This window comes from Rattus norvegicus, chromosome 5 (assembly GCF_021556685.1).
Source record: "Rattus norvegicus strain SHRSP/BbbUtx chromosome 5, alternate assembly SHRSP_T2T, whole genome shotgun sequence".
Taxonomy (NCBI): domain Eukaryota; kingdom Metazoa; phylum Chordata; class Mammalia; order Rodentia; family Muridae; genus Rattus; species Rattus norvegicus.
The window spans coordinates 136,600,412-136,627,816 of NC_141538.1; the positions used below are offsets into that span (position 1 = coordinate 136,600,412).

Genomic DNA, 27,405 nt, shown 5'->3' on the forward strand with positions numbered 1-27,405 from the left:
GATATAGTCAGGAAGATCTGTGAATTCTAGGCCAGCCTTGTCTATATATCAAGTTCTAGGCTACTCATACCTACTAAACAACAAAAACGAAACCAAATCATCAATCTGAAATAACAAGTTTGATGAGTGACCCATGCCTGTTGTGCAAGCGCTTGGGAATGCAGGTAGAAGGATCGCGAGTTCAGTCGTTTTCAGCTATGTGGAGAAACAGACTGTATGAAACCCTGCCCCCCCCCCCAAAAAAAAACCAAACCAAACAAGCAAACAAAAGCCGGCAACTGTTCGGTTGAACTTTCAATAGCTCGCCATTATATTCGAGATAAATCTTGAGGTACGGAAAGTTCCAGCGCCTCCGCCCTTCTCATTTGCTTCTCTCGACCCTCTAGTGCTTGGCCCCTGTGTCTTTGAACTTTCCGTTATCAGTGCTTGGCACACATTCCTGTGTCTTAGGGCAGGGGGACCTCAGATGCTCAATCCTTTGTGTTAAATGAAGATACTAATACAATCATTTCGTTGTTTATTTACTGACTAATGCGGAGGGTGGAAACCAGTGTCTCGTGTATAGATAAGGGCTCTATTTTTTATTTTTTAATTTTAGAGCATGTTATCCCAGAGTGAAAATTTTAAGTCAGACTTGCCTACTAGATAACATTCAGAATATTTGGCGTTTGCACTGCCCCCTCGTGGTCAGCTCACACTTTACAGTGGGGGGCGGGAAATGAAATATCTAAAGTATTTTCGGAGGCCGGACCTTGGCAACTTGGCCTCATTTACATACCCACAATGCACTGCGAAGAGGTCATTGCTTGATTTAAAAGCAGAAACAGCTGGTTTCTTTGTTCTATCTTGGTTCCCTTCATAATGGTACGACTTTCACAGATTTAAGTGAGAATAAAGCAGAAGTATTATGTACTTTTGAGGAAAAAGTTACCATCAGTGATCTAAGATACACAGTCAGGTGAGAACTACATACAGCAATCCTACCTTACACTCTGGTTTCTCTTCAGATCGTATAAATCTTTCGCCTTTTACTAAAGATTTCCGTGGAGAGGAACAACTCTGAGTCTTAACCCAATTTTTTGAGGCCTTGTGACCACAAGGCTAATAATGGTAACAAAAAAAGTAGAACTTTATTTACTCCTATATTTAAGAGTAATAAATGTGGGCGAGTCCCTAAAAGCCCGTAATCACTTGGTGGCTCACAACCGTCTGTAATGGGATCTGATTCCCTCTTTTGATGCTTCTGAAGACAACTACAGTGTGAAAACAAAACGAGAAGCAAACTCACTCTCTCAAAAGGAATAATATTCAACCAATACAGCAGAGAAATGTTTTGGTATTCCTTCCTTTGAGAATCACCACTCTGGTGATTCTTTCTCTTTTTTTCCTTAATCTATGCTGAGAAGAGCAAACCTCTCAGCTAGGCATCCTGGTGTGTGCCTCTAATCCCGGCAGAAGCAGATAGATATTTTATGGCTTCCAGAAGGGCCAAGACTACATACTGAGATCCTATCTGGAAAAAAAAAAAGCATCACATCATCAAAGCCTCCTAAAGGAACAATAACAAACAAAAAACCCGGGCAAAACCTAACAGCAATGAACATAACCCAAACCCAAACAAACAGAATCCGGAACAAAACACTCAAAGCAACGGGGAGAGCAAGAGAGCAAACAAAATCAAAACTGCAATACGAACTCGAAATTAGCTGGGCCGGGGGTGGGACAGGCCTGTAATTGCCGTCGTCAGGAGATCTCAGTTTCAAAACCAGCCTAGGTAACTTAGTTATATTGTATTTTTGCCTTAAAAAGTAGAAATGAGGGGTTGGGGATTTAGCTCAGTAGTAGAGTGCTTGCCTAGCATGCGTAAGGCCCTGAGTTCGGTCCCCAGCTCCGAAAAAAAAGAAAAAAAAAAAGTAAAAAATGATCTGGGGCTACAGGTCAGTGGTAGAACATTTACATAGCACCTGAGGTCCTGGGCTTGGGCCTTGGTGCCACACAAGGCAGCCTAAGAGACTAGAGGTGGGGTATAGGAGTGGCAGGAACAGGAGTGTGGACAGCTCAATTCAGGTACTTGGGAGGTCAGCAGACGGTTAGAGAGATGAAGATTAAGGAGAGACTTCAAGGAACACTCTGGTATTGAGTTACAGGACCGCGATGGGAACTGGGAAAGGTGTTTGTATTGAATTTGTTTCAGACACAATAAGAGCTAAACGTCTCTCTGCAAACAGAAGGGTTGAGGGAACAGGGAACAAAAGCAAAGCAAAAGGTAGAAGAGAGATGTGTGTTTGTGTGGGTGGGGGGAAGAGCTTAGAGCTGTGTTCTCCACCTGCGGGTCGCAACCCCTTGGTGTCGCCAGGGGTTGCCTAAGACTATGAAAACCATAGATACTTATGGTTCATAACTAACAAATCACAGCTGTGAAACAGCAATAAAAATAACTTTATGGTTGGGGTCACCATAGCCTGAGGAACTTGTATTAAAGGGTTGCAGCGTTAGGAAGGTTGAGAACCATTGTCTTAGAGGATCAAGAGGGGGCAGGGCCTCTGTTAAGACCACTCTGTAAGAGTGGTTGGGGATTTAGCTCAGTGGTAGAGCGCTTGCCTAACAAGTGCAAGGCCCTGGGTTCGGCCCCCAGCTCCGGGAAAAAAAAAGAAAAAGAAAGAAAGAAAGAAAAAAAAAAGACCACAGTACGCCCTGGAGCCCTTCCGGAGTCTTGGTGACCCTTCCCCTGGGACCTGCTTTGGATAAGTAGGAGCACTCCTCAACCCTATCACCCAGCACTCATAGATCTCCTTTTTGCTCATACCACACAGCACGGTAACATCAAGACCTTTTATTAGACCCTTCTGCAGAAATAGCTTCCCCCTTCCCCACTGCGTTTTCTAATACTCAGCCTCCTCCCCAGGGCCAAACGGCACCGTCCTCTCGGTGCCACCCTCCCGACAGGCAGGCTTCCACGAGGCACAACCTTGGCCTTCCTGGTTTGCCACAGGGGCTCTGTCACTCCCTGGATTCTGAATGAAGCTTCTCAAAGTCGCTGATGCCTCCCACCTGATTCGAAGCGTCAGAGCTGGTGGAGAAGCTGATGCAGCTGTTGTTGATGTGGTCGCAGCTGTCTAACGCTGCAAGCAGCAAAGGCCAGTGTCAGCCCGAACCCTGGCCCTCACTGGGCTCTGGGTCCCCTCACCCGAAGCTCACCTCTGGTAACATTGACTTTGTTGGCTGCCAAGATGTCCGCTTGAATGCTATCTATTTTTGTATACAAGATCTCAGCATCGCTCTGGGGATAGAAACGGCAGGAGCCTGGCTGGGCACCAGAGCGGTGTGCTCCTGGAGTCGAGCTGGGGAGGAAGGGTTACGGCAAGCAGAGCTGCTTAGCCAGAGCGATCCTGCTTCCGTCTTACTGGCTGGGGCAGGTAGGGAACACAAAGACAGTGTAGGGGTTGGGGGTGTCCGGGTCAGGAGACTAGATTCATTCTGTGTACAGGGGGCCGTCATTCTGTCCTGGGCATCTGCTGAGGCTGCTGTGAATGGAAGTACTTACGAGGAAGAGCTGGTAGAGTTCTTCCCCCATGGAGTTTCGGACGTGTTCCTCCACCAACGGGAACATCTGCACGAAGTACTGTGGCAGGACAGTGTGGGTATCTGCGGACTGGACTGCCGGTGTCCTGCAGTCTGCCACATGCCCCACCCCAGCCCTCATACCTCCAGTGTGAGGCTGGCCAGCCTCTGGCTATTGCTGTGGTCAGTGTTACCCATGGCCGACATCAGGCTGTGAATCACGCGCAGGTGCAGCATCTCCTCCGCCAAGTTCAAGTCGCTCCGTGCCAGGATCCTTGTGAGGGGAAAGACAGAAGAACTGTGGGGACATAGGAAGGGAAAGGAGCCCCTCAACCCCAAGTGTGAATCTTCTCTCCAGCCGAGAAACAAGAATTCCAGCAGAGGTAGGAGAGTGTCCCATGCCTTTAATCCCAGCATTCAGGAGGCAGAGGCAGAGGTGGAGGCAGGTGGATCGCTGTGAGTTCCAGGCCCACTTGTCTATTTAGAGAGTTCCAGAACAGCCTTGGCTACATAGACTTTGTGTTATAGACACACACACACACACACACACACACACACACACACACACACACACACACACACACACACAAGTCAGTAAGCCACAATTCTTCCTTGAGAAGCCCATACCCACACTACTACACTACTGTGTGTGTCTTTTTTTGAGACTGGGCCTCTCCTGGCTGTCCTGGAACTCTCTATGTAGACCAGGCTGTCCTTCACCTCACAGAGATCCACTGGTCTCTGCCTCTCGAGTACATGCCCACCCGGTTTCTTTTATATATAATATATATTATAAATATATATAGGGGTTGGGGATTTAGCTCAGTGGTAGAGCGCTTGCCTAGCAAGTGCAAGGCCCTGGGTTCGGTCCCCAGCTCCAAAAAAAAATAAAAAAAAATATATAAAGCATATATACATGTACATACATATACATATACATACACACACACATATATATATACACATATACACATATACATATATATATCGGGGATGGTGATACACGTCTTTAATCCTAGTGTGTCAGAGTCAGACAAGTGGTTTGCATTGTCCAGCTTTTCTTGCTGCAATCACCCAGTCCCTCTGCAGCCTTACCCAATAGTCTTGGCAGCCGCAGCCTGCTGCAGGAACACAGGCAGCTGGGTGGTGATCTGGAGAATCGAAGAGTCTGAGGAAAGGAGGGACCATCAGCCAGGAAGCCTTTCCCATTTTCAGGGGGCAGTCCCATGGAGGAGTCCTACCACTGAAGATCCTGGCCTGCAGTTTGGATGTTTCCTTGACTGGAGGGATGAGCATGGCTATGAGGCCCTTGAGCAGAGGCAAGCGCACGTCGTAGTGGATCAGGTCTTTTATCAGCTCGATGGCTGGGGAAGGAGAGAGATGCTGGAGAGGCCCGTTGTCCTTCCAAACCCACCATACCTTTCACCCTGCTGTCTGCTCAGCGCTGGGTAAGGCCTTACGGGGGAGCTTACACTTCCTTCCTGATCTTCTGGAGCCCGTGACTACATACCAGTAAGAGTAGGAGTCAGAGGGAAGGAAGGGGGTGCTGAGCCCATCAAGAAAGGCCCAGAGGTCGGAGCTAGAGATCTGAGGCCCACAGAAAAGAGCTGCCTTTAGCTCGAAGGAATTCATATTTGATAGAGAAAAGGGATGGGCTAGGAAAGATTACATGTATTTTTTAAAAATCTGATCCCTGTGGTTCAAACTCAGGGCCTCCTACATTCTAGGCAAGCATTTAGCGTCATCCTCAGGCCTGGGCTGGGTCTTTTGTTTTATTGCCCTGAGATTGATCCCCAGAAACCAGGTAAAGATAAGAAAGAAGCGACTTCACCAAACTGCCCTCTGACCTTCACAGGCCAACCATGCATGCATCCACCCCCTACTTCCCTGGCACACCCTACACCCCACTCCCCCACTGCCCCACTCCCCTACTGTCCCCCCACTGCCCCACTCCCCTACTGTCCCCCCACTGCCCCACTCCCCCACTCCCCTACTGTACCCCCACTCCTCTACTGTCCCTCCCCCACTCCCCTACTGTCCCCCCACTGCCCCACTCCCCTACTGTCCCTCTACTCCTCTACTGTCACTCCCCCACTCTTCCCCACTCAGCCTCACTCTCCCCCACTGCCCCACTGCCCCACTCCCCAACCCCCACTACATCATTGAAATCCTAGCACTTGAAAAGTAGAGGCAGGAGTTCGAGGTCACTAAAGGAAAAAGCAAAATCTCCAGGAATGGTAGCCACAGCATCTTCTTCCTCCACCTACACTTCCTATAGGGAAAGATGCTGAGGCAGGAGGATTTTGAATTTGAGGATGGTTTAGGCTTTAAGTAGATCAAGACCGTTTATCTATATATGTATATATAAACAAATCAATAAAATAAAACAAAAAACCCAAGAAACACTTCTTTTTTTTTTTTTTTTTTTGGTTCTTTTTTTTTTCGGAGCTGGGGACCGAACCCAGGGCCTTGCGCTTCCTAGGTAAGCGCTCTACCACTGAGCTAAATCCCCAGCCCCCAAGAAACACTTCTTATGCAGCTCAGCATGGTGGTACAGGTTTGTACTCTTAAGCACTTGGGAGGCCGAGGAAGGCAGAGGCAGGAGCGCGGTGAGTTCAAGGACAGCCCTATATATATAGCTAATTCCTGACAAATCTAGGCTACGGGCAGTCAGATTCTGTTTCAGACAAACAAACAAACAAACAAACAAACAAACAAACGGAAACCAAGACCAGACAACAGTGATGACGGCTACCCACTGTCCTCTTGCTCCTGCCGGCCACTCCTCTGGGTGGTGAGTTTCCCAGAAGTCCTCCAGGGTACCCTCAACTCAGTCTTGATGTCCAGCCCCTGACGCTTCTTTTTTTTTTTTTTTTTTTTTTAAGATTTTGTTTATTTCATGTATATGAATACACTGTAGCTGTCTTCAGACATACCAGAAGAGGGCATCAGATCCCTGTTACAGATGGTTGTGAGCCACCATGTGGTTGCTGGGATTTGAACTCAGGACCTCTGGAAGAGCAGTTGGTGCTCTTAACCACTGAGCCATCTCTCCAGCCCCTGACGCTTCTTGATGCCCAGATCAGACTCTTGTTACTGTTGTTGTAATGGTTGCCGTTGTTACCGTAGTGGATGGGGGCCTAGGCGATGTAACCCTGACTGAACTGGAACTTGTTATATAGACCAGCCTGGTTCTGAACTCACAGAGATCCTCCTGCCTCTGCCTCCCAAGTGCTGGGACAAAAAACCAGCATTCACATGCCCATCTGATTAACGTTCTAACCTGGAATTATAGATCCAACAACGTTGTACAGGGACAGGGTCCAGCCCTGAGGTGGTGCAGAGCAGAGGGAGCCTCTGTGGCTTCTCCCAAACTTTATGTAAACGAGGTAAAAGCCTCTAAGTGCTTGGCGGCCAGAGCCCCAAACTCTCAAGTGTTTCTTACTTGCTCTGCTGCTGGGTGGATGCGGACGTGTTTGAACCTGAATGCTTTGGTTCCTTTTATCTGACTGTGTGTCACTTTGTCAGTTACGGCATGATGCCACAGCGATGCCGGGGCACCCCGGGAAATATGACTACGCCTGAGATGTGAGGAGAAGTGACTGGGTGGAGTGTGAGAGGATGAGTTTATGATGAGTTCCTGGCCGAGAGCAGCAGGTTCTGCAACGTACAAAATATGGACCTCTGCCGACCCGCTTTACACAGAATGCTCCATCTCTCATTGATTATGTAACTATAATTCTTGCAGCTTCTGGGACAAATGAAGATTTACTCACCCAGACACTTCTGACTGTGTTTCTTAAAGATTCACAGCTGTCACTGACTATACCCAAAGAGAAAGAAGCAGGGCCCTGCTCCCACGCCTCTCTGAGACATTGGTTCTCCGAGCAAGCACTTTAAGGACTCGTCCCCATCCCTTGGCCTATCTGGATGGAGTGTGTACTTGCTAGAGGGCCAGCGCAGAGAAGATGGGGTTGGCAGTGCTCAGCAGATGTAAGGTGGATGCCACGTGCCATGGACACTTAGGTCAAGAGGAAAGAGTCATCCCTCAAAGCTGAAGGGTAGCTGTAGAGTCCCCAGCCTGAAGCTGAGTGAGGTAGCATCTGCCTATGAGAGCAATACTTGGGAGCTGGAGGGTCATCGTTTACTTTGTAGGGAGTTCGAGGCCAGTCCAAGCTGTCTGAGACCCTGTCTAGAAAAATCCAGAGCAAACAAATGACCCTTGTTTGCACCAGAATGTTTCATGTTACCCTGCTGATCCCTCCGAACAAATCAAGAAGTCGAGAGCAAGGGGCCTTCTCAGGGAACCAGTGAGCAGGAAAGCTTCAACAGCAGGGCTAGTAATGTTCCTGTGGTGGAAGGGCCTTAGAAGTGGCCGAGTAACCAAAGTTGGCCGTGCCACATGCCTTTGCTCCTAGAGCTCGGAAGGCAGAGGCAGGCAGATCTCTGAGTTCGAAGCCAGCCCGATTTACAGAGTGAGCTCCACAACAGCCAGGGCTACGTGGAGAAAACCTGACTCAAAACAAAACAAAGAAACAAAATAAGTGACCCAGCACCTGGACCTCCCATTATGGGGGAGAGCAAAATATCCCATCCTGGGCATGTGTTTGGCTGTGGCATTTTAGAATTTTTTTTTGCTACTGTTTGTTTGAGAAAGGATCACTCTACATAGTCCCATGTAGCCTAAAACTAACTATGTAGTCTGGGTTGGCCTTGAACTCATAGAGATCCATCTGCCTGTGCCTCCTGAGTGCTGGGAATACAGACATGTGCCACCATGCCCAGCACAGAATTGGTTATTAGAGAGACTGTATGCCTCGTGTGGACGGGAACAGGTCTGGAAGGCCGCCCTTCTGTTAAAGGGGCTGACATTATGAAGGAAAGCTGTATTAGCCAGCCAGTGGCTACACACAGGCTTTTCTATGACATACTCCCCTTGCCTAGGGAAGATCTTTTCACGGAAGAAGAGGTTGGCGTTTGACACTTGCCCAGACAGAGAGCATCACACACAGGTGGTTCTTGATTGGCGACTTTGTGTAACCGGAAATCCTTGTTTTGTGGCTCCTCCCACAACCTTCCGTAATGTGCAGCCACTTCCTGTTCCCTCATACCTGGAAGCCTGTATGCCTTTGTTTAACTCTACATAAAGTTCAGTTAACCAGCACCTGCCTTCAGCCACATACTCTGTAGAATCTGTGTTTAGGAAGTAAGATTTTTTTTCTGTTAATCTGCCTATAAAATCATTTTACAGATTAAGATGATCATGCCTTTACAGCGAGCAGACTAAATGTAAAGCTTGTGTACACAAGCAGCCACTTCCAAGGTGCCCACCTACGTCTGAGGCAGTAGAGGAAGTCTTTGGAGCCTTGGGAAAACAGGGCTCCAGTTTACTGTGCGCGTCTGGACAAGACTGCCACCTTCTGGCTACACAGGGGAAGTACGCTTCAGCATAAATTTTCCTTCTTTCCCAGAGGAATAGGCTAGGCAGGCTGTACTTGACCAGTCACATGCTCTCTGATTCCTGTGTGTTCCGCTGCCCTTTTAACTACATCCTACTCAAATACTAATGTTGAAGCACTAAAAATAGATTAACTCGTACATTTTTAATTACATCGTATTCAAAGACCTATGTTGAAACACTAAAAATAGAGGGATTAATTAATTATTAGACGCAGAGTCTTCACTGTTAGATCAAGCTGGCCTTCAGTTTGGTCCTCCTGCTATAGACTCCATCGGCGGCCATTACAGACATATGCCACCATGCCCAGATTAAAATACTTTTAGAGAATTGCTTTTTAAGAGGGGGAGGGCTGATGAGATGGTTCAGTAGACAAAGGCCCTTGAAACCAAGCCTGATCCGAGGATGCATGGTAGGAGAAAAGCTCTGCTGGTTGACCTCTGACCCTCCCACCCCTGTGGCATGCAGCCCCCCCCCCCCAAAAATAATAACACCTTGACTCTTGAACTCTTACATACACGTGCATGCGTGGGCACGTGCACACACACACACACACACACACACACACAGAGGCGCACATACACACAGAGGCGCGTACGCACACACACATACAAACGTCCTTGCTACAGCATGTGTGTTTGACTCAAAGGATACTTTGTGAAGTTCTCTCCTCTGTCTACACGTGCCTTTAGGGAATTGAACTCAGGCCGTCAGGTTCAGCAGCAAATGCTTTACCTGGATGGCCCCACCGACATTTCAGTATGTTTGTTTGTTTGTTTGTTTTGTTTTAAAGAGATGGAACCTACTGTGCTGACAGGAATGACAGAAGCAGCATGCAGGTGTGAGAGCTGTTTTCATCTTTGGCTATGTGTTTTGCATGTGTGAGCGTGTACACATGGGTAAATGCATGCCACAGTGTATGTGTGGAAGTCAGAGGAGTCAGTTCTTTCCTTCCAGCATGTGGGTCTTACGGACCAACTTCAGGTCATTAGACTTGAAAGCAAGCATCTTTACCTGCTGAGCCATTTTGCTGGCCCTTGGATCTCTCTCCTCTCCTCTCCTCTCTCTCTCCCTTCTCTTCTCTCTCCCTTCTCTCCCCCTCCCGCTCCCCCTCTGCTGTCTTGGAACTTGATTTCTAGACGAGGCTGGCCTTGAACTCAAAGAAATCCAACTGGTTTGCCTTCTAAGGGTTGGTATTATAGCCCCAGATGACAGCAGCCTGGCTGATATCTTGACCTGGAAACCTCACAAAATATCCCAAGTCAGAGCTGGGTATGGTGGTGCCCACCTATAATTCCAGCACCCTGGGCTACAAAAAAGACTCAAAAAGGGGGGAATCTAGCACTAGGTAAACTGTTCTCAGATTCCTGAGCCATAAACACTATGATACAGTAAAGGCTTACTAGCCGCATGTTTGCAATCCCAGCATTCTGGAGGCTGGGGCAGTCCGAGCAGGGTTTTGAGGTCAGCCTGGGCTGCATAGTGAAAGTTTTACTGTCTCCAACTGCTACATTGTTGGAGTGACTTTTAATATAGAAGCAGATCCCTAACATACAGATTTAACAGCTTTTGTGGGTTTATGCAAAAATTCAAACAAACAGTTTTCACTTCTCCTTTATGGCAGCATTGTAAGGACTCATTTGTCTCTGCTTTGTTTGGTGGCCCGGGACAAAGGTCAGGAAGAGGTGACCATCTGCATGGCTTTGATTGCCCATTCTTGAGAAGCTGGTGTGAGGTCCACAGGGACAGAGACATAGAGAAAGAACCATGATGGGGCAGAAAGGGGGTGCTGGGGAAGAGGGCCTCAGAATTTGGAGGATATGGTTTCTGCTAACACTCTTGGCCTCACTAATGCTGCCGATATGAATTGCTAAGACATTTTCAAATATTTAATGGACACATACATATTGTCAGTAAATCAGTGATTTGGTAAATTGTCACTCAGCAAGTTAATCTTTTGACCAAATGACTTTTGGCCAGCATGCATCTGACAACAAGTTACAGTGAATTAGTGTGCTCCTTACCAAGTGACACATTATGTGTGCAGGTGTGTGCGTGCGTGCGTGTGTGTGTGTCTGTGTCTGTGTGTCTGTGTCTGTGTCTGTGTGCGTGCGTGCATGCCTGCATGCCTGTGCGTGCATGTGTGCGTGCGTGTGTGTGTGTGTGTGTGTGTGTGTGTGTGTGTGCGCGCGCTCGCGCACCACAGTGCTCCTATGGAGGTCACAGGACATCTTCTGGGAGTCAGTTCCTTTTCTCCACGTGTATCCTGGGGATTGAGCTCAGAATGACAAGCTTGGAGGCTTGTGCCTTTACTCACAGCCGTCCTGCCAGCTCTGGGCTTTGGAGGCGGGCTCCCTAGTTAGCTCAGGAGGCTGGCCTCAAGCTGTGGGCCTTGTCCTGTCCATCTTCTCCACTCTAGGGAAGGGACACAATGGCTCGCTGCTCCTGTCCCTTTAAACTGCTAGTTCTGATAAGTCCCGGCTTGCCGCCAATTCCTGGAATAGCAATCCTTCCTGAGAGGAAAGTGTCATTTTTCACTTCAGAGCAGTTATAAATGGAGATAAGTTCCAGGCAGGACCACTTTGGAGAAGTCCTCTGTTAGTTCTGATTTTGGCTCAGCTTAAATGGGATGGTCATTAAGAGAAATTCTAAAGTCTGCAGGGTGATAAAAAGCCTTGGGTTGTCAGTGAGCACAGGCCTCTGCACCCTCTCTCCATTGTTCCTCCTGCTGGGTGAAGGGCAGGGGCTCCTGGAGATGCTAAAGGCGGCACCAACCAGACGAGCACTGCTGTCCTCCCATCCTCGAGGGGCGCCCACACGCAAACCTTGCAGCCTTCTGAAATGGCATTAATATACTTAGACACCAGGGGCTGCTGGGATGGCTCAGCAGTTGAGAGCTTTTGTTGCTTTTGCAGAAAACTGGAATTCAGCTCCAGCCTCCACATTGGCTGGCTCATAATTGCCTGTAACTCCAGTTTCAGACCATCCAATGTCTTTTTGTGGCCTCTGTGGGCAGCACCCACAGGAAGGCACATACATGCATGCACATGCATACACACATGCACACACACACAGACACACATATGCACACGTGCACACACTTTTATTTTTTTAAAAGATTTGTCTATTTAATGTATGAATGCTCTATCTGCATGTATATCTATGTGCCAGAGAGGACATCAGATCCCACTAATAGATGATTGTGAGCCACCATGTGGTTGCTGGGAATTGACCTCAGGACCTCTGGAAGAGCAGTTAGTGCTCTTAACCACTGAGCAATTTCTCCAGCCCTTATTTCAATTTTTAAATTGAGCAACTGGATGAGATAGGGGAGACGAGCCTATTACATCTGGCCATAGGGTGTCACCCACATGTACCACCCAGATCTAGCACCCCTTCTGCAGTGCTTTTAAGAGCTGGCCACAATATTATTTGGCCTTCTTCTCATTGAGATGTGGTGACTGTGTGGTCCTGTGAATTTTTTATTATTGTTTGTTTGCTTGTTTTTGAGACAGGGTTTCTCTGTGTAGCCCCGGCTGTCCTGGTATTTGTTCTGTAGACCAGGCTGACCTCGAACACAGAGATCCTCCTGCCTCTGCCTCCTGAGTGCTGGGGTTAAAGATGTACGTCGCCGCTCTGCTGGGTCCTGTGAATTCTAAGAGGACACAGTGCTGTGCTGTTTAAGGAGGCCATTCAGCTTCACACTGGATGCTCTTGGGTGTCCCTCTTCTGGGACCCAAACACTAAGCTATAAGAAGCCAAGTGTTAACACAGAGGCCACACAGTTGATGGTCCTGGCTGAGTCCTACATCCAAATACTTCAGCCCTTTGAATTAGCCCCAAGACCTAGACTTTTTTCAGATATAAAATTAAGTAGAGTGCCCCCCTAAGCCTCAGAAATCAGAATAATTATCATTTTAAAACAATATTTGCAAAAAAGAAAACTAATGAAAAAGCCATTCGTGATGAATAATATATCAATCTTAGCTTCTTCCTCCCAGACGTTTGCAGCCTGTTCCCTGCGGAGAGTCCTGTGACCTCCTTTTCAGCTGTGCACAGTACACCTGCCTCCTGGAGTCAATAATGTGTGAAGTAAGCACTATGGTTCACGGTGCTCTGTGCTAGAGTGCACAGCCCAACAGCCCACCCCATTCCAGCTTTTCCCTGTGTGTGCGTGTGTGTGTGTGTGTGTCTGTGTGTGTGTTCCCATCTGTCTGTCCGATCTTTCTTCATTCTCTGGTTGTCCAAGTTGGGTTTCTAGGAACCAGCCACTCACTGAGGTCACAGCAGTGGACTGTCTTCACAATTCCAAGGTAAGGAGGTAGACTTGAGAGAGTCATGAGTTCAAGACCACACTTGGCCTGGTACGGTGCTGTGTGCATGTAATCCCAGTTACTTGGGAGGCTGGTGGAGGGTAGAGTTCAAGACCTGCCTAGACTGCATAAGAGATACAGTCTCAAAGGGAAAAAGAAAAAGGAAACCCTCGCCACACCTGCAGCCTTTGTTCCCTCAAGCCAGCTGACAGCCGGGCGGGTTGCGGGTTTTGTGCCCTGAGGATTATTTTGAGAAATAAATGACGTGACCTATGGAAGTTCAATAAATGAATGACTCAGCAAATGAAAATGTATGGATGCCATCAGTGTCCGAATTAGTTAGTTAGTTAGTTAGGCTGGTTTTTCTTTTTTTACAAGACAGACATTTCTGGGGTGGTTCCTGCTTGTTTTGTTATGAGACAGTGTTGAGGTTTGGTCTGTTGCAATGTATCGTCATCATGCTAAATACTGGCCCTGGTTGCCTCAGGGACAAGAGAATCCTCGAGTGCACACCAGGTGATGCTACGTGACCTTGCTCCTTAATTTAAAACTTTTAGTTGAATAACGATATCGACAGCCTATAGGTGGACAGAAGAGAGGTGGGTGGGGTTTCAGGTCCCAGGCTTGGTGTCTGAGGCAGGAGTAGGGAAGAGACGATTCCCTGGGGTAGGTTGAGTCATGAAAACATGGCCATGAGTGCCATGCAGGAAGCATGAGAGAGTGCTCTGGACTTAGCGGGTCCTACCCACTGCTTGAACAAATGAAGTGTGACTGCCATTTCCTGAGGATCTGGCTGACTGATACTAAACTGGCCTCTTCCCTCTGGCAAGGTTGTTTTAGACACTTAGCAACAGGCTTTTTGTGGGTGGAGGGAGACTTTGGAGAGCTGCCTGTCGCTGCCACCTTTGGTGACCTGGAGGCCTCCCTACCTTCATACTGCACCTCCAGGTGCACTGTGCTCAGGACCATCAGCACGCAGTCCACGATGCTGGGGTGTGTTGCTCCAACGATCGACTAGCAAGACAGACAGAGACAGACAAGAGAGTTCACTCTTTAGGCCTAGAGGAAGCGAAAGGAGGACCCCCTAGACAGCCAGGCTGTGGGATGATTTGGCTCTGTAGTCTTTAGTTCAAGATGCCTTAAACCAAGTCTCCTGGCTTCCCGTTGAGACACAAAGGCCCGAGGTATGTGACTATGGCTTGGTGAAGGAGGACGCAGGAGGTAGGAAAGGACTCACCCCTGATCCTAAATCTTCTCTCTGAAATCCCACCTTTTGGTGAACCTGTCTTTTAACCTCTTCAGACTTCACCTCTACCACCTCCACCAGCCGGTGAGAAGACAGAGCCATGTAAACAAGGGTCTACAAAGTGCCCACTGTAGGGGCACTGCAAGGGTGCTGTAGGGATCCTGGTCTGACTGTGGCCTCCCACTGGCTCAACTCAGCTCAGCTCTAGGAGGTGTCCCTTCTCCTTCCCTCCTGACATGATGAATCCTGTCTGGGGAGCTTCGTTTACTTCAGCTTCACTTGTTAGTAATTTCACTGATCATGAAATCCAAGCTGACATTTTCATCCTGGGCCTTTCTCCGGAGCTTTGGCCTTTTACTTTCTGTGGCCCAGTGGCCTTTCCAGCAGCTCTGGGCAGTGGTTTTCCTCCTCCCTCCTCCCTCCTCCCTCCTCCCTCCTCCCTCCTCCCTCCTCCCTCCTCCCTCCTCCCTCCTCCCTCCTCCCTCCTCCCTCCTCCCTCCTCCCTCCTCCCTCCTCCCTCCTCCCTCCTCCTCTTCCTCCTTTTCTTCTTCCTCTTCTTCTTCTTCTTCTTCTCCTTCCCCTCCCCCTCCTTTTATTTTATTGGATATTTTCTTTATTTACATTTCAAATGTTATCCCCTTTCCTGGTTCCCCCCTTTCTATGAGGGTGCTCCCTCCCCACTCCCGCCTCCCCCTTCCCCTGGCGTTCTCCTACACAGGGCATCGAGCCTTCACAGGACCAAGGGCCTCTCCTCCCATTAATGCCGGACAGGGCCTTCCTTGTAGGATTAATGGGGTCCCGCATCCGCTCCTTTGCTACACATGCGAGTGGAGCCATGGGTCGCTCCATGTGTACTCTTTGGATGATGGTTTAGTCACTGGGAGCTCTAGGGAGTCTGGTTGGTTGATATTGTTGTTCTTCCTATGGGGTTGCAAACCCCCCTTCAGCTCCTTCAGTCCTTTCTCTAACTCCTCCATTGGGGGCCCTGTTCTCAGTTCAATGGTTGGCTGTGAGCATCTGCCTCTGTGTTTGTCATGCTCTGGCAGAACCTCTCAGGCTATATCTGGCTTCTGTCAGCAAGCACTTCTTGGCATCCGCAATAGTGTCTGGGTTTGGTGACTGTATATGGGATGGATCCCCAGATGGGGCAGTCTCTGGATGGCCTTTCCTTCAGTCTCTGCTCCATACTTTGTCTTCATATTTCCACCTGTGAGTATTTTGTGCCCCCTTCTAAGAAGGACTGAAGCATCCACACTTTGGTCATCCTTCTTCTTGAGCTTCATGTGGTCTATGGATTGTATCTTGGGTATTCTGAGCTTTTGGGCTAATATCCACTTATCAGTGAGTGCATACCATGTGTGTTCTTTTGTGACTGGGTTACCTCACTCAGGATGATATTTTCTAGTTCCATTTATTTGCCTAAGAATTTCCTGAAGCCATTGTTTTTAATAACTGAGTTGGGCAGTGGTTCTTTTTATTTTATTTCATTTATTTTTGGGGGGCAGTGGTTTTTTTTAAAGATTTATTTATTATAGATGAGTACACTGTAGCTGTTTTCAGACAGAAGAGGGCATCAGATCTCATTACAGATGGCTGTGAGCCACCATGTGGTTGCTGGGGATTGAACTCAGGACCTCTGGAAGAGCAGTCAGTGCTCTTAACCGCTGAGCCATCTCTCCAGCCCAGGGGGCAGTGGTTCTTAAACTGATCCCCTTGGGAATTGAAAAGTCCAAAGTATTACCGAGGGCCACTTGGGAGCCACTGCTGTTTACTGAATCCAAGCCTAAGTCCTCCCACAGCAACCGGATTTCTCCTCTTTATTCATCCTCTCTCGGCACTGCATAACTCGCCCTGTTGGCAAGCCCAAAGCTAGATGGCATCTTTAGCATCTATTCTTGGTTCCTCATCTCTGTCTCAGAAATGTCTACCCACCTTGGTCACATCTGCAACCACTCCCACTGCCACCATTCAGGCCATTTTGTTGTCTGCCTCCCTCCAGCCCATCCTCTGGGGCACTTGTGAGAGTTTCAACCGTTCATGTCAAAGCCACATTCGTTCCCCTCCTTAGTAGGCACGATGCCACCATACCCCCAAAATCTGACTTCATTCCCACTCTAGGGCAGAAGCCAAGGAGGAAAAAAAAATCTTTCCAATCAGCGAGATCTGGCCTCTTCACTTACACACTGCCTACAGAAGCCCCATGCTTCTTCTCCTGTCAAATGGATGCCTTTAATCTTTCCCACAGTTCCCCTGTCATCCTGGTTGCTTGTCTCTACCACTTTGAAGTCTGCCAATATCTTTCTGATCCTTAAACAAACAGGACAAATCACTCTGCTGGGAGACGTGAACTCCATGCCCTGCCTTTGCCTTCGGAAGTGATGCTGATTGAATAGCAGGCCAGCGGTGGAAGGCGGAGCTCTGCCTCTTAGGTCTGCAGGAAGTGTGCCTGGGGAAGGTCACCATAGGACTGCAGCACCTGAATCACAACCCCAGAGCATAGCTGTGGCTCACCTGGGCAGTCTTGAGAGTCTGCAGGGCCAGTTGCTGGGCTTTCGGGGACCCGCAGGGCAGGAGGGCTATTAGGCCTTTGTATACTTGGTTCTGGTACTTGGGATTGCCATGGACCAACGTATCCAGCAGAACCTGCACTTCCTCCTGGGTCTCTTCTGATTTAGACTTTGCCAGAAATTCTGCTATGGCTCTCACACCTAGGCAAAGCAGAGAAAAAAAATGCTAAATTGGACAGGATTTAGGTTTAAAGCAGTTCCCACTCAAGATGGCGTAACGGAATTGCTTTAAGAGCTTCTCACCTGAGCTTGTTTAACCAAAGCAGTTTTAGGTTTTTGTGCTGGGCATGGAATGTCTTTCTCACCAGACTGTAACCCTTCTCAATGTGATATATTATATAAAATGTGATATATATATATTATATATATATATATATATATATATATATAAATTTTTTTTTTTTAGGGAGTCTTATCATGTATCCCTGGCTGTCCTGGAGCTCACCATGTAGATCAGGTTGACCTCAAATTCACAGAGATCTGTCGTCTCCCTCCTAAGTGTTGAGAGTAGAGGTGTGTGCCGCCATACACCTGGCTGACTGACTGTAATCATTTTTTTTTTCTTTTTTTCAGAGCTGGGGACCGAACCCAGGGCCTTTCTACCGCTGAGCTAAATCCCCAACCCCGCCCTTTTGTTTTTAAATAATAATTATTCTTCATAAAGTTTAGCTCATGAGTGTGTGTATGTTTTGCCTGTGTGCATCTCTGCACAGCTTTTGAGTCTGGTGCCTGCAACAGCCAGAAGGGAGTGCCAGCTTCCCTGGAGCTGGTGTTACAGACAGTTGTGAGCCATTGTGTGAGTGCTGGGATGGAACCTAGCTCCCCGGAAAGGGCAGCAAGTGCTCTTAACTGCCTCTCCAGCCCAAGCTGTAATTAATTAATTGATTAAGTTTTTGAGACAGGGTCTCTAGGGTCCCTGGCCATCCTGGAACTCCTATGTCGTCCAGGTTGACTTCGAACTCACAGAGATCCTCTTTGCCTCTGTCTCTACAGCGACATGTGCCACCATCCCTGGAAAGATTTATTGTTTTAATTTTTTTTTTTTTGCGCTTCTTTTTTTCGGAGCTGGGGACCGAACCCAGGGCCTTGCGCTTCCTAGGCAAGCGCTCTACCACTGAGCTAGATCCCCAGCCCTATTGTTTTAATTTTATACGTGGGGGTGTTTACTTATATGTATGTATATCACATGTGTACCTGGTGCCCACTGAGACCAGAGGGGCGGTTGGATCTCCTAGAGTCGGAGTTCCAGTTGTGAGCCACCATGTGGGTGCTGAGAATGGAACCAGAGTCATCTGCAAGACCAGTCAATGCGGAGTCATCTCCAGTCCCCTGACAGTCAATAATTTTATCTCAGTTTTGTTGCTAACATTAGCCATAATGATTTTACACAGAACTTTAGGTAATAGCTAATAAAAGTTTGCTCTACGTGTGTGGAAAAGGATACACTTAAAATGGAGAGTCAAAGGCTAGGCATGGTGGTACTCACCTTTAACCCCAGCACTCGGAAAGCAGAGGTAGGCGGATCTCTGAGCTTGAAGTCAGCCTGATCTACATACAGAGAGTGTTCCAGCTCAAAGACAGCTAGGGCTCCATAGAGAAAAGGCATACATGTGCACACACACACACACACACGCACACACACACGCACACACACGCACACACACACGCACACACACACGCACACACACACGCACACACACGCACACGCACACGCACACACGCACACGCACACACACACGCACACGCACACACACACGCACACGCACACACACACGACTGTGGATGTGCTTTGGTTGGTAGAATTCTTGCTTAGCATTTACCACACCCTGGGGTTGATGCTCAGTGCTGAGCAAACCAAGTGTGGTGTTGAACTTGTAGTCCTAGCTCTCAGGAGCTGGAGGTAAGATCAGAAGTCTGAGGTCAACCTGGGCTACTGTGGTGGCTTGAATGAGATGCTCTCCACAAGGCTCCAACATCTCAACATTTGGTCCCTGCCTGTTTGGAGGACGATTAACAAGGTGTGACAATAGCTAATAAAACTCCTTGCTAGAGATGTCGCTGAGATCCATCATAAATCTGGTTCTGAGGGTTCAAAAGAATGGCCGTTTCAAGTTAGATCTATCTGCTTTCTGTTTATGGTTTAAGATGTGAGTTCTGCTGCTACAGCCAACATATCTGTTGCTTGCAGTCACTTTGCTCACCATGATGGACTCAGTCCTCAGGAACCATAAGCCCAAAACAAAGCCTCCTTCTATGAGCTGCCTTGGTCATGGCTGTGATAAACAGCAACGGAAAAGTAACTAAGACACTATAGACAGTACGAGTGCAGTCTGGGCTCTGTGGGCTAGAAAGGTAGCTCAGTGGTGAAGAGCGCTTGCTACATAATCTCGAGGACCCGAGTTCACACCCCAGCAACTGAGATGTGAACCAAGCACCCTTGGGACACGCTGGGCATCCCTCATATGCCTGTAATCCCAGTTCCACGGGGGATTTCTAGCCTAGTCAAGAAAACTCAATCCCCAGTTTTAGGGAGAGACCCTGCTTGAAAGAGAGGAGAACAAAAAAAGGGGACAGCCAGCACCCTTCTGGTCTCTGCGACACATTCACACACACAGACACATACATGCACCCCATAATAAGTAAACTAAAAGATAGAGAAATAGTTCTGGAACTATCTTTCTTTGAGCAAATAACAGGGAAGTCATGTGTTTGCGGTGTAGACAGAGAAGCTCACTCCCAGAGGGATATGTCCACAGACTGGCACACCCAGGACCTACCATAGCTCTCACAGATGAGCTCCTTGTACTTCCTGCCAGTGTTTGCAATAATCTGAAGTAGTTTGATGGATTCCTTTTTGTCCTCTTCCTTGATCTTCTCTAGGCCAAGTATTTCCAAGAGTGTTAGGACACCGCCAATCTCAAGAAATTCTATCAGGTACCGATTGCTGTCCATGGGGGAGACCACACAGAAAGGATGCTTGAGGAGGTCCTTAGCACAGAACCAAAGGCATCCAAGGCTAAGGTACTGTCTTCACACACTTGCCTCCAACCCAGGAGATATCCACAGATAGAGACAAAATTGTTTGGATTTAAAAGTTTTAATATATAATAAAATATATTAAATATATATTAATATAATACACACATCATATATATGCTTAGGCTACATCTCACCACATTGCTTTGAACTTGCTATCCTGTCTCACCTTCTGAGACACTGAGGTTACAGGCAGGTGCTGCTGTGTCCAGCCAAGAAAACACTGGAACTAAGTTCAACAGGCATTCTTGTTTTTGTCTATTCTAGTCTCTGTGTCCTGCCTTTTCTTTCTTTGGATAGGGTTTCATTATCTAGACTAGCACTGCTATACGGATCAGGCTGGCTTTGAACTTTCTCTTGCTTCTGCTTCCTGACTACTGGGATTACAGGTGTGAGCCCCCACAACTGGCCAGCCCCGCTCCCTCCCTTCCCTCCCCAGACCTCCTCTCCCTTCCGTTCCCTTCCCTTCCTTCCCTAGACCTCTTCTCCTCTCCCTTCCCTTCCCTTTCCCTCCCCCTCCTTTCTTTCCAGTCCCCTTCTTTCCATAACAGCACTTTAATTGTCCCTTGGTGAATCCTTCACTCAAGAGCCATGTGCACTTGGGACAAACATGTGCCAGGGCTGTTACCTTCTGACTTCAGAAGGCTGCTTTGGGCCAGGTAAGTGACCATGCTGGCTCATAGAGGAGCCCGTGAGAACAGAGTCTCTCTCCTGGTGTGATTGAGCTATAAAGATGGCTTCTGGAGGGCCTGAGGACCCCAGTGCACAGGAGCCTGTGAACCCAGGGACTGACTGAGGAAAAGAGGAATAAAGAGACCAAACACTGGTGGCAATCGTAAAACCCCTGGGTCTGATCAGGCCTGAAATACATTTATCCACCCTCTGGGCCTTTTCAGCTAAGCGAGCCAATAAATTACCCTTCCCCAAGTCTAGTAAAAATGTAGTTTTATATTTGTATTTTTATTTTTTATGACTGTCAACCAACATGGTGCTGACTAATGAAGGGTCAGTGGGCAATGGGTTGGAGGCTCAACTAGAGCAGAATCCCAGCTGCCTCTGGCTGCCCCAGGGCTTCGATACACCCGCTGGCACCGAGAACCGTGGCTATGTGGCCTGAATACCAAGGACACCTTGAGCCTGACCTGACAGCTGAGTCCCAGAGTCTCTGGGGCGGGACTTACCTGCTCACAGCAGATAAGAAGATGCCAATGGATCTCAGGATCATTTCTAAATCCAAGCCAGTCATATAGCTGCGGCAGCGTTAAAGAGCTTCCAGACACGGGTTGGGGAATTAGCTCAGCGGTAGAGCGCTTGCCTAGCAAATGCAAGGCCCTGGGTTTGGTCCCCAGCTCCAAAAAAAAAAAAAAAAAAAAAAAAAAGAAAAGAAAAGAAAAGAAAAAAAAAGAGCTTCCAGACTTCCCATTTACATTGATCCTGGTACTGCCAAGGGCCAGGTTGAGCGTGTGGGTGACCTGTGCCCTTCGCCCTGAGGGGAACCCTGGGCATAAAGCAGAGCTAGTACACTGTGTGTGTGTGTGTGTGTGCGCGTGTGTCTATGTGTCTGTGTACCTGTGTGTGTAGTGTGTATATGTATGTGTCTCTTTGTGTGTGTGTGTGTATGTATCTCTATGTGTTGTTACCTCCTTCCCTGCTCTCTAAGAAGTCCCTCCAGGGCAGCCCACCCATCTGGAATCTGCAAACTCCTTTGGGAGCAAAGAGGTTCCCATACACCCAAGTATATGAAGAGAATTGCCAGCCTCTCAGAGCCACGGCCCATGCATTGTTTGGGTCTCTGCTCAGCTAGTATTTTGGGTCTTATTCCTAGACTTCTCTATGAAGAATTAGCCTCAGCTGGGCCTGGTGCCATACTTCCGGCACTCCGAAGACAGAGGCAAGTGGATCTCTGTGAGTTCAAGGCCAGCCTGGTCTACAGAGTGAGTTCCAGGACAGTCAGGGCAGGGCCATTACACAGAGAAATCCTGTCTCAAAAAAAAACAAACAAAAAACAAACAAACAAAAAAGCCAACCACCCCCCCCCAAATCAAACCAACAGTAATAAAAGAATTAGCTTTATCATTAATTCTCCATTCTGTACTCGCTCAAAATTTTACACTGGAGGTCACTATCCCTATGAGGAATCGCATGGCTTCCTAATAGAAATAAGAGGAAATGGGGGGGGGGAATTAAACTCTGATTTAAAACAGCCTCAGCATCTAATGTTATTTTTTAATGCGAGCCTTTGCAGACAGCCTCGCCATAATAAAGCATCCTGAGCACGCTTCGGCTCAGATACAAGGTATGAAATCAAGCCGCAGCAGAAGGGGAACCAGTCAACAATTACCAGGCTCATAACACATCACAGGCTCTCAGAACACTTAAGAAATTAGCTGGAATTACTGCCGTCCACGAGGATGACTGAGAGCCTCCAGGACTGAGAAAGGCTAATGTAATGGGCTGGAGGTAATGGTGCTTTGTTGGGGAGTGGGGTGAGGCAAATTATCTCTGCTGCACCCCAGTTCCCAGGATGCCAATAGGAGGAGAGACAGATTGGCTCATTAGGAAAGGCTCTTCAGTGCAAAAACAGTGTTTGCTCTGGAGCCAGGCTCCCCTGCCTGTTGCCATCATAGCCTGGGTTGGGCAGTGAGTCCACAGGGTCATTGCTCTATGGCTACCTTGCCCCTCTCTAGTCCCAATCTCAGCCTGTTCCTGCCTCTTTTTCTTAAGTTGCTAGCTAGGCTGACTGGCATCTGTCAAGTTCCCCCTGTCATGGGCTAGTCTTTGTTTTAGTCACATGCTTTTCTTCTTTTCTCCCTTCCTCCCCCCTCTTCTTTCCCCTCTCTCCCTCCCTCTTCCCTCTCTTTTTCCTTCCTTTCTCCCTTTACCCCTCTCTCCCTTCTTTTTGTGAGAGGGTCTCGCTATGTAGCCCAGGCTAGCCTGGAACTTAAGCTGCTCCTCCTTTGGCATCCTGAGTGCTGGGATGGCAGGTGTGTGCTGGCCACCACACCCTGCTCTACTCAACCTCCCTAGGCTCATTTTTCTTATCAATGAGATGGGATCTTAGAAATCGCCCATCGGGCTATCAAAGGACATAATCTATGAATGGTACAGGCTCAGGGCTGAGAACATTAAAGACATAGAAAATGGCAGCTAATGGTGTCACCATCATTGTGTAAATCATTGATTGTATAGATATGTTATGGAAGTTCAAGACCGACAAAGAGTCTGGGCTTACGTGGTCAGTTTTGCAAAAGATAACGACGTCGTGTGGGTTTGTTGTCCTCTTGGGTGACTACCTGGAGGACTTGGGGGGAGGGATAGCTACCTCAATGCACTGTCACTTCCGGTGGGCTGCTCCTAATGGCAGGATCACAAAAAAGGTATGTGATGGATGGTTCTAGGTTAGAAACAGGGTCTCCGAATTGTAGAGGAGCAGCACGGTTCACAGAGCCACCCTGTTAGCACTGGCTGGCAGGCATCTGACAGAGGAGACGGCACATTGCCCCTGTATTAAATGCACTGAGCACAGCGCACGTTCCGTGGAAGTGTGAGCACTTACAGGGTGGGTCAGACAGGCCCTGCAGCAGACAGACATACACGGTGACAGGAGGACGGAGAGCGGAATGTCTCAGAAGGGACAGTGGGCAGAGCAACAGCGCATCCTGAAGTCCCAGCCCCTGGGAGGCCGAGACGGGAGAAGCACGTGTTTGAGGGTATCCTGGGATATATAGGAAGATTCTGTCTGAGAAAAGGAAAATGGAGAGGTAGTGGTTGCTGTAGAAGGGCTGAAACTAGGCAAGGTGAGGACGCACTTAGTCAGAAACTTAAAAGGGGACAAAAACCAATTCCCTAATCAAATCCATCAGACTTCCCTCTCTCTCCTTTTCCTTCTCTTCTTCTCAGATAGGTGGGGTCTCATGTGGCCTAGATTGAACTCTTGAGCTTGTTATGTGGCTGAAGATGACCCTGAATTCCTGACAGTCCTACTTCCATTTCCCAAGTTCTAGGATTAGGGACCCTTTCCAGCAGGCCTAGCTTGCCTCGCCTGCCTGCCTTCCTTCCTTCCTTCCTTCCTTCCTTCCTTCCTTCCTTCCTTCCTTCCTTCCTCCCTCCCTCCCTCCCGACCTCATCAAATCCTACTTCAATGTAAACTAAAACTATTGACATTAAAGCCAAGTGTGGTGTCTTGCATCTGTAATCCCAGCACTCAGTGGTAGAGGCAGAAGATCTCTATAGGCCAGCCTGGGCTACAGAATGAGTTCTAGGCCAGACATAGTGATTAATATAGAGTGATATAGGGAGAATTATAAAACCCAAGACAAGGGGCTGGGGATTTAGCTCAGTGGTAGAGCGCTTACCTAGGAAGCACAAGGCCCTGGGTTCGGTCCCCAGCTCCGAAAAAAAGAACCAAAAAAAAAAAAATAAAATAAAACCCAAGACAAAAAAAAGTTAAGATAAAGTTCATGATAAAATATCAGAGTTTTAAATGAAATTTGTCTTAGATTGTGTGCCTCCCTCACCTCACGGGTAGCCACAGGAGATGTTGAGACAAACTGGAGAAATGGGGTCTAGGCTTGACTCCAAAGCAGCAAAGTGACTGCTGATAATTGAGGTCACTGTCAGATGTGGTCAGAAGCCAGCCAAGCACTCACGTTTCTCAGGAATAGCAGCTCTCCCACAAATGAGCTCCTGCAAATGCCAGTGAACACCTGGTCTGAGTCACCAGGGTGCTTGAGAGGACGGGGAGAGAGGGCTCACACCTGCAGTTTCAGCACTCCGGAGGGAAAGGCAAGAGGAGCAGGAGTTTGACGTCATTGTTGTGTGCTGGCTAGTTTTTATGTCAACTTGACACATTTGGGTCACCTGGGAAGAAGGAATCGTAATGGAGAAGATGCTTCCATTGGATTGGCTGTTGGTCAGCCTGCAGGGCCTTGTCCTGGATGGTGACTGAGTGGGGAGGGCCCAGCTCACTGTGGGATGTGCCTCTGCTGGGCTGGTGTTCCCAGATGATATAAGAAGGTAGGTTGAGCAAGCTATGGAGAGCAAGTCAGTAAGCAGTGTTGCCCCATGGCTTCCACCTCAGTTCCTGCCCTGGCTTCCCTGGATGATGGGCTACCAGCAGTAAAGTGAGATAAACTCCTTCCTTGTGTGGCAATAGAAACCCCAACACTTGGCCATACAGCAAGTTCAAGGTCAGCTTGGGTACTAGCTCCAGCACCAGGGAAAGGAAGGTCTGAAGTAAATCCACCGAGAGCAGAAGCCATGGTGTGGTCCTCACAGACAACACAAGCAGCCCCTGTCCATTCACCCTCAGCAAAGGTAACCAAATTGTCTTCAGTCCTGTTCTGCCTCCAGGACCCTAAACAACACAGTAACTGCAAACTTGTCTCATACAAGAGGTTTTAAAGATTTATTTGCTTATGTATTACATATATATGAGTCTCTATCTGTATGTGTAGTTACACATGAGAAGAGGGCACCGGATCCCATTAGAAATGGTTGCGAGCCATCACGTGGTTGCTGGGAATTGAACTCAGGACCTCAGAGGGGGCCAAGCAGCCAATTTCCTTAACTAAGGTTGTTCCTCTTTTTGTGTTCTCTTCCTGCTCACCTAGCTTCTTTCATAAACCAGACATGTGAGAGTCCACCCAAGGCACCAGTAGAGTCGGAAGTTGGAATCTCTCGGTTAAGAGTTCAGATTCCAGAAGGAAACTGGAGGGAGGCTCTCCAGCTGGAGTGATGTTGGCATCATAAGAATGGATCTGCGGTTAAGAGCACTGACTGTTCTTCCAGAGGTCCTGAGTTCAAATCCCAGCAACCACATGGTGGCTCACAACCATCTGTAACAGAATCTGATGCCCTCTTCTGGTGTGTCTGAAGTGTACTTATATGTAATAAATAAATAAATCTTTAAAAAAAAAAGGGTTGGGGATTTAGCTCAGTGGTAGAGCGCTTACCTAGGAAGCGCAAGCAAGGCCCTGGGTTCGGTCCCCAGCTCCGAAAAAAAATAACCAAAAAAAAAAAAAGAAAAAAAAGAAAACCACTGGAAACTTTGGAAAGGCCGGACCGGTGGAGCTGGGTGAGCAGAGACTGCAGAGGGGAGGGGAGACCTGGTGACCTTTTCAGCAAGTTACACTGTGAAAGGGAAGGGCAGGTGAGCTCAGCGTTGATGCTAGGATTTTCTTTTCTTTTTTTTCTTTTTTTTTTTTTTTTTTTGGTTCTTTTTTTCGGAGCTGGGGACTGAACCCAGGGCCTTGCACTTCCTAGGCAAGCGCTCTACCACTGAGCTAAATCCCCAATCCCTGATGCTAGGATTTTCATTTTTAGAGTGAATGCCAGGTGTGGAGATGCATGTCTGTGACCCCAGCACGTGGGAAGTGGAGGCAGAGGGCTCAGACGTCTTTGGCAACATAGTCTTTGAGGCTGTCCTGGGTGACATAAGACCCTATCCTGCCCCCAAACAAAAAAGAGTAAGTGGGGCTGGAGAGATAGCTTGACTGTCAAGAGCACTGGCTGCTCTTCCAGAGGACCCAGTTTCAATTCTCAGCACCTACACAGTGGCTTACAACCATCTGTGACTCCAGTTTCAGATGATCCGATGTCCTCTTCTGGCCTCTGAGGATACCAGGTACACGTAGTGCACAGACACACATGCAGCCAAGACAAACACACACACACACACACACACACACACACACACACACACACACAGAGAGAGAGAGAGAGAGAGAGAGAGAGAGAGAGATAAAAGATGATAAAAAAAAGTTGAAGATAAGGAAAACGGAAAAGATGTAAGACTGAAAACAAAGTCCCTGAGGAAGAGTCAAGCCAAGTAGAATAAACAAGTTCCACTTCGAATAAACAAGTTCCACTTCGATGGGTGGATGACACCAGTTTCCATGTCTCCCCAGACAGAGGGCAGAGTAAGAAAAAGAACACATTGAGAGGTGTGTTGGTTTGAATAAGCTTGGCCTAGGGAGTGGCACTATTAGGAGGCCTTGTTGGAGAAAGTGTGTGTGTGTGTGTGTGTGTGTGTGAGAGAGAGAGAGAGAGAGAGAGAGAGAGAGAGAGAGAGAGAGAGAGAGAGAGGACTTTAAGACCCTCTTCCTATCTGCTGAGGGGTCAGTCTTCTCCTGTTTGCCTTCAGATGAAGACGCAGCTCCCCCAGCACCATGCCTGCCTGGGTGCTGCCATGCTCCCGCCTTGATGATGACAGACTTGCCTTGG

General features: G+C 48.1%; 1 protein-coding gene, 1 long non-coding RNA gene and 1 other non-coding gene across 6 annotated transcripts in view; 1 reads left to right on the forward strand and 2 right to left on the reverse strand.

Annotated features, from left to right (window-relative positions):
- LOC148005993 (uncharacterized) overlaps nucleotides 1–27,405 on the reverse strand; it is a 1,435,680-nt gene that overhangs the window by 1,119,660 nt on the left and 288,615 nt on the right. The gene's annotated exons all lie outside the window — the stretch shown is intronic.
- Nucleotides 988–1,103, forward strand: LOC120103378 (U5 spliceosomal RNA). Its single transcript, XR_015621513.1, has one exon. It is a non-coding gene; the product is annotated as a U5 spliceosomal RNA (small nuclear RNA).
- Armh1 (armadillo-like helical domain containing 1) overlaps nucleotides 2,818–27,405 on the reverse strand; it is a 39,738-nt gene continuing 15,150 nt past the window's right edge. For 3 of the 4 annotated variants that reach the window (XM_087550588.1, XM_087550589.1, XM_087550590.1), the window contains 10 exons: nucleotides 21,363–21,431; nucleotides 19,923–20,089; nucleotides 17,090–17,286; nucleotides 14,262–14,346; nucleotides 4,803–4,925; nucleotides 4,657–4,729; nucleotides 3,706–3,835; nucleotides 3,545–3,622; nucleotides 3,199–3,280; nucleotides 2,819–3,122 (listed from right to left, as the gene is read on the reverse strand). In XM_087550588.1, coding sequence (XP_087406714.1) covers nucleotides 3,001–3,122; nucleotides 3,199–3,280; nucleotides 3,545–3,622; nucleotides 3,706–3,835; nucleotides 4,657–4,729; nucleotides 4,803–4,925; nucleotides 14,262–14,346; nucleotides 17,090–17,286; nucleotides 19,923–20,089; nucleotides 21,363–21,431 — 1,126 coding nt within the window. In that variant the 3' untranslated portion in view covers nucleotides 2,819–3,000. 4 annotated transcript variants of the gene reach the window in all.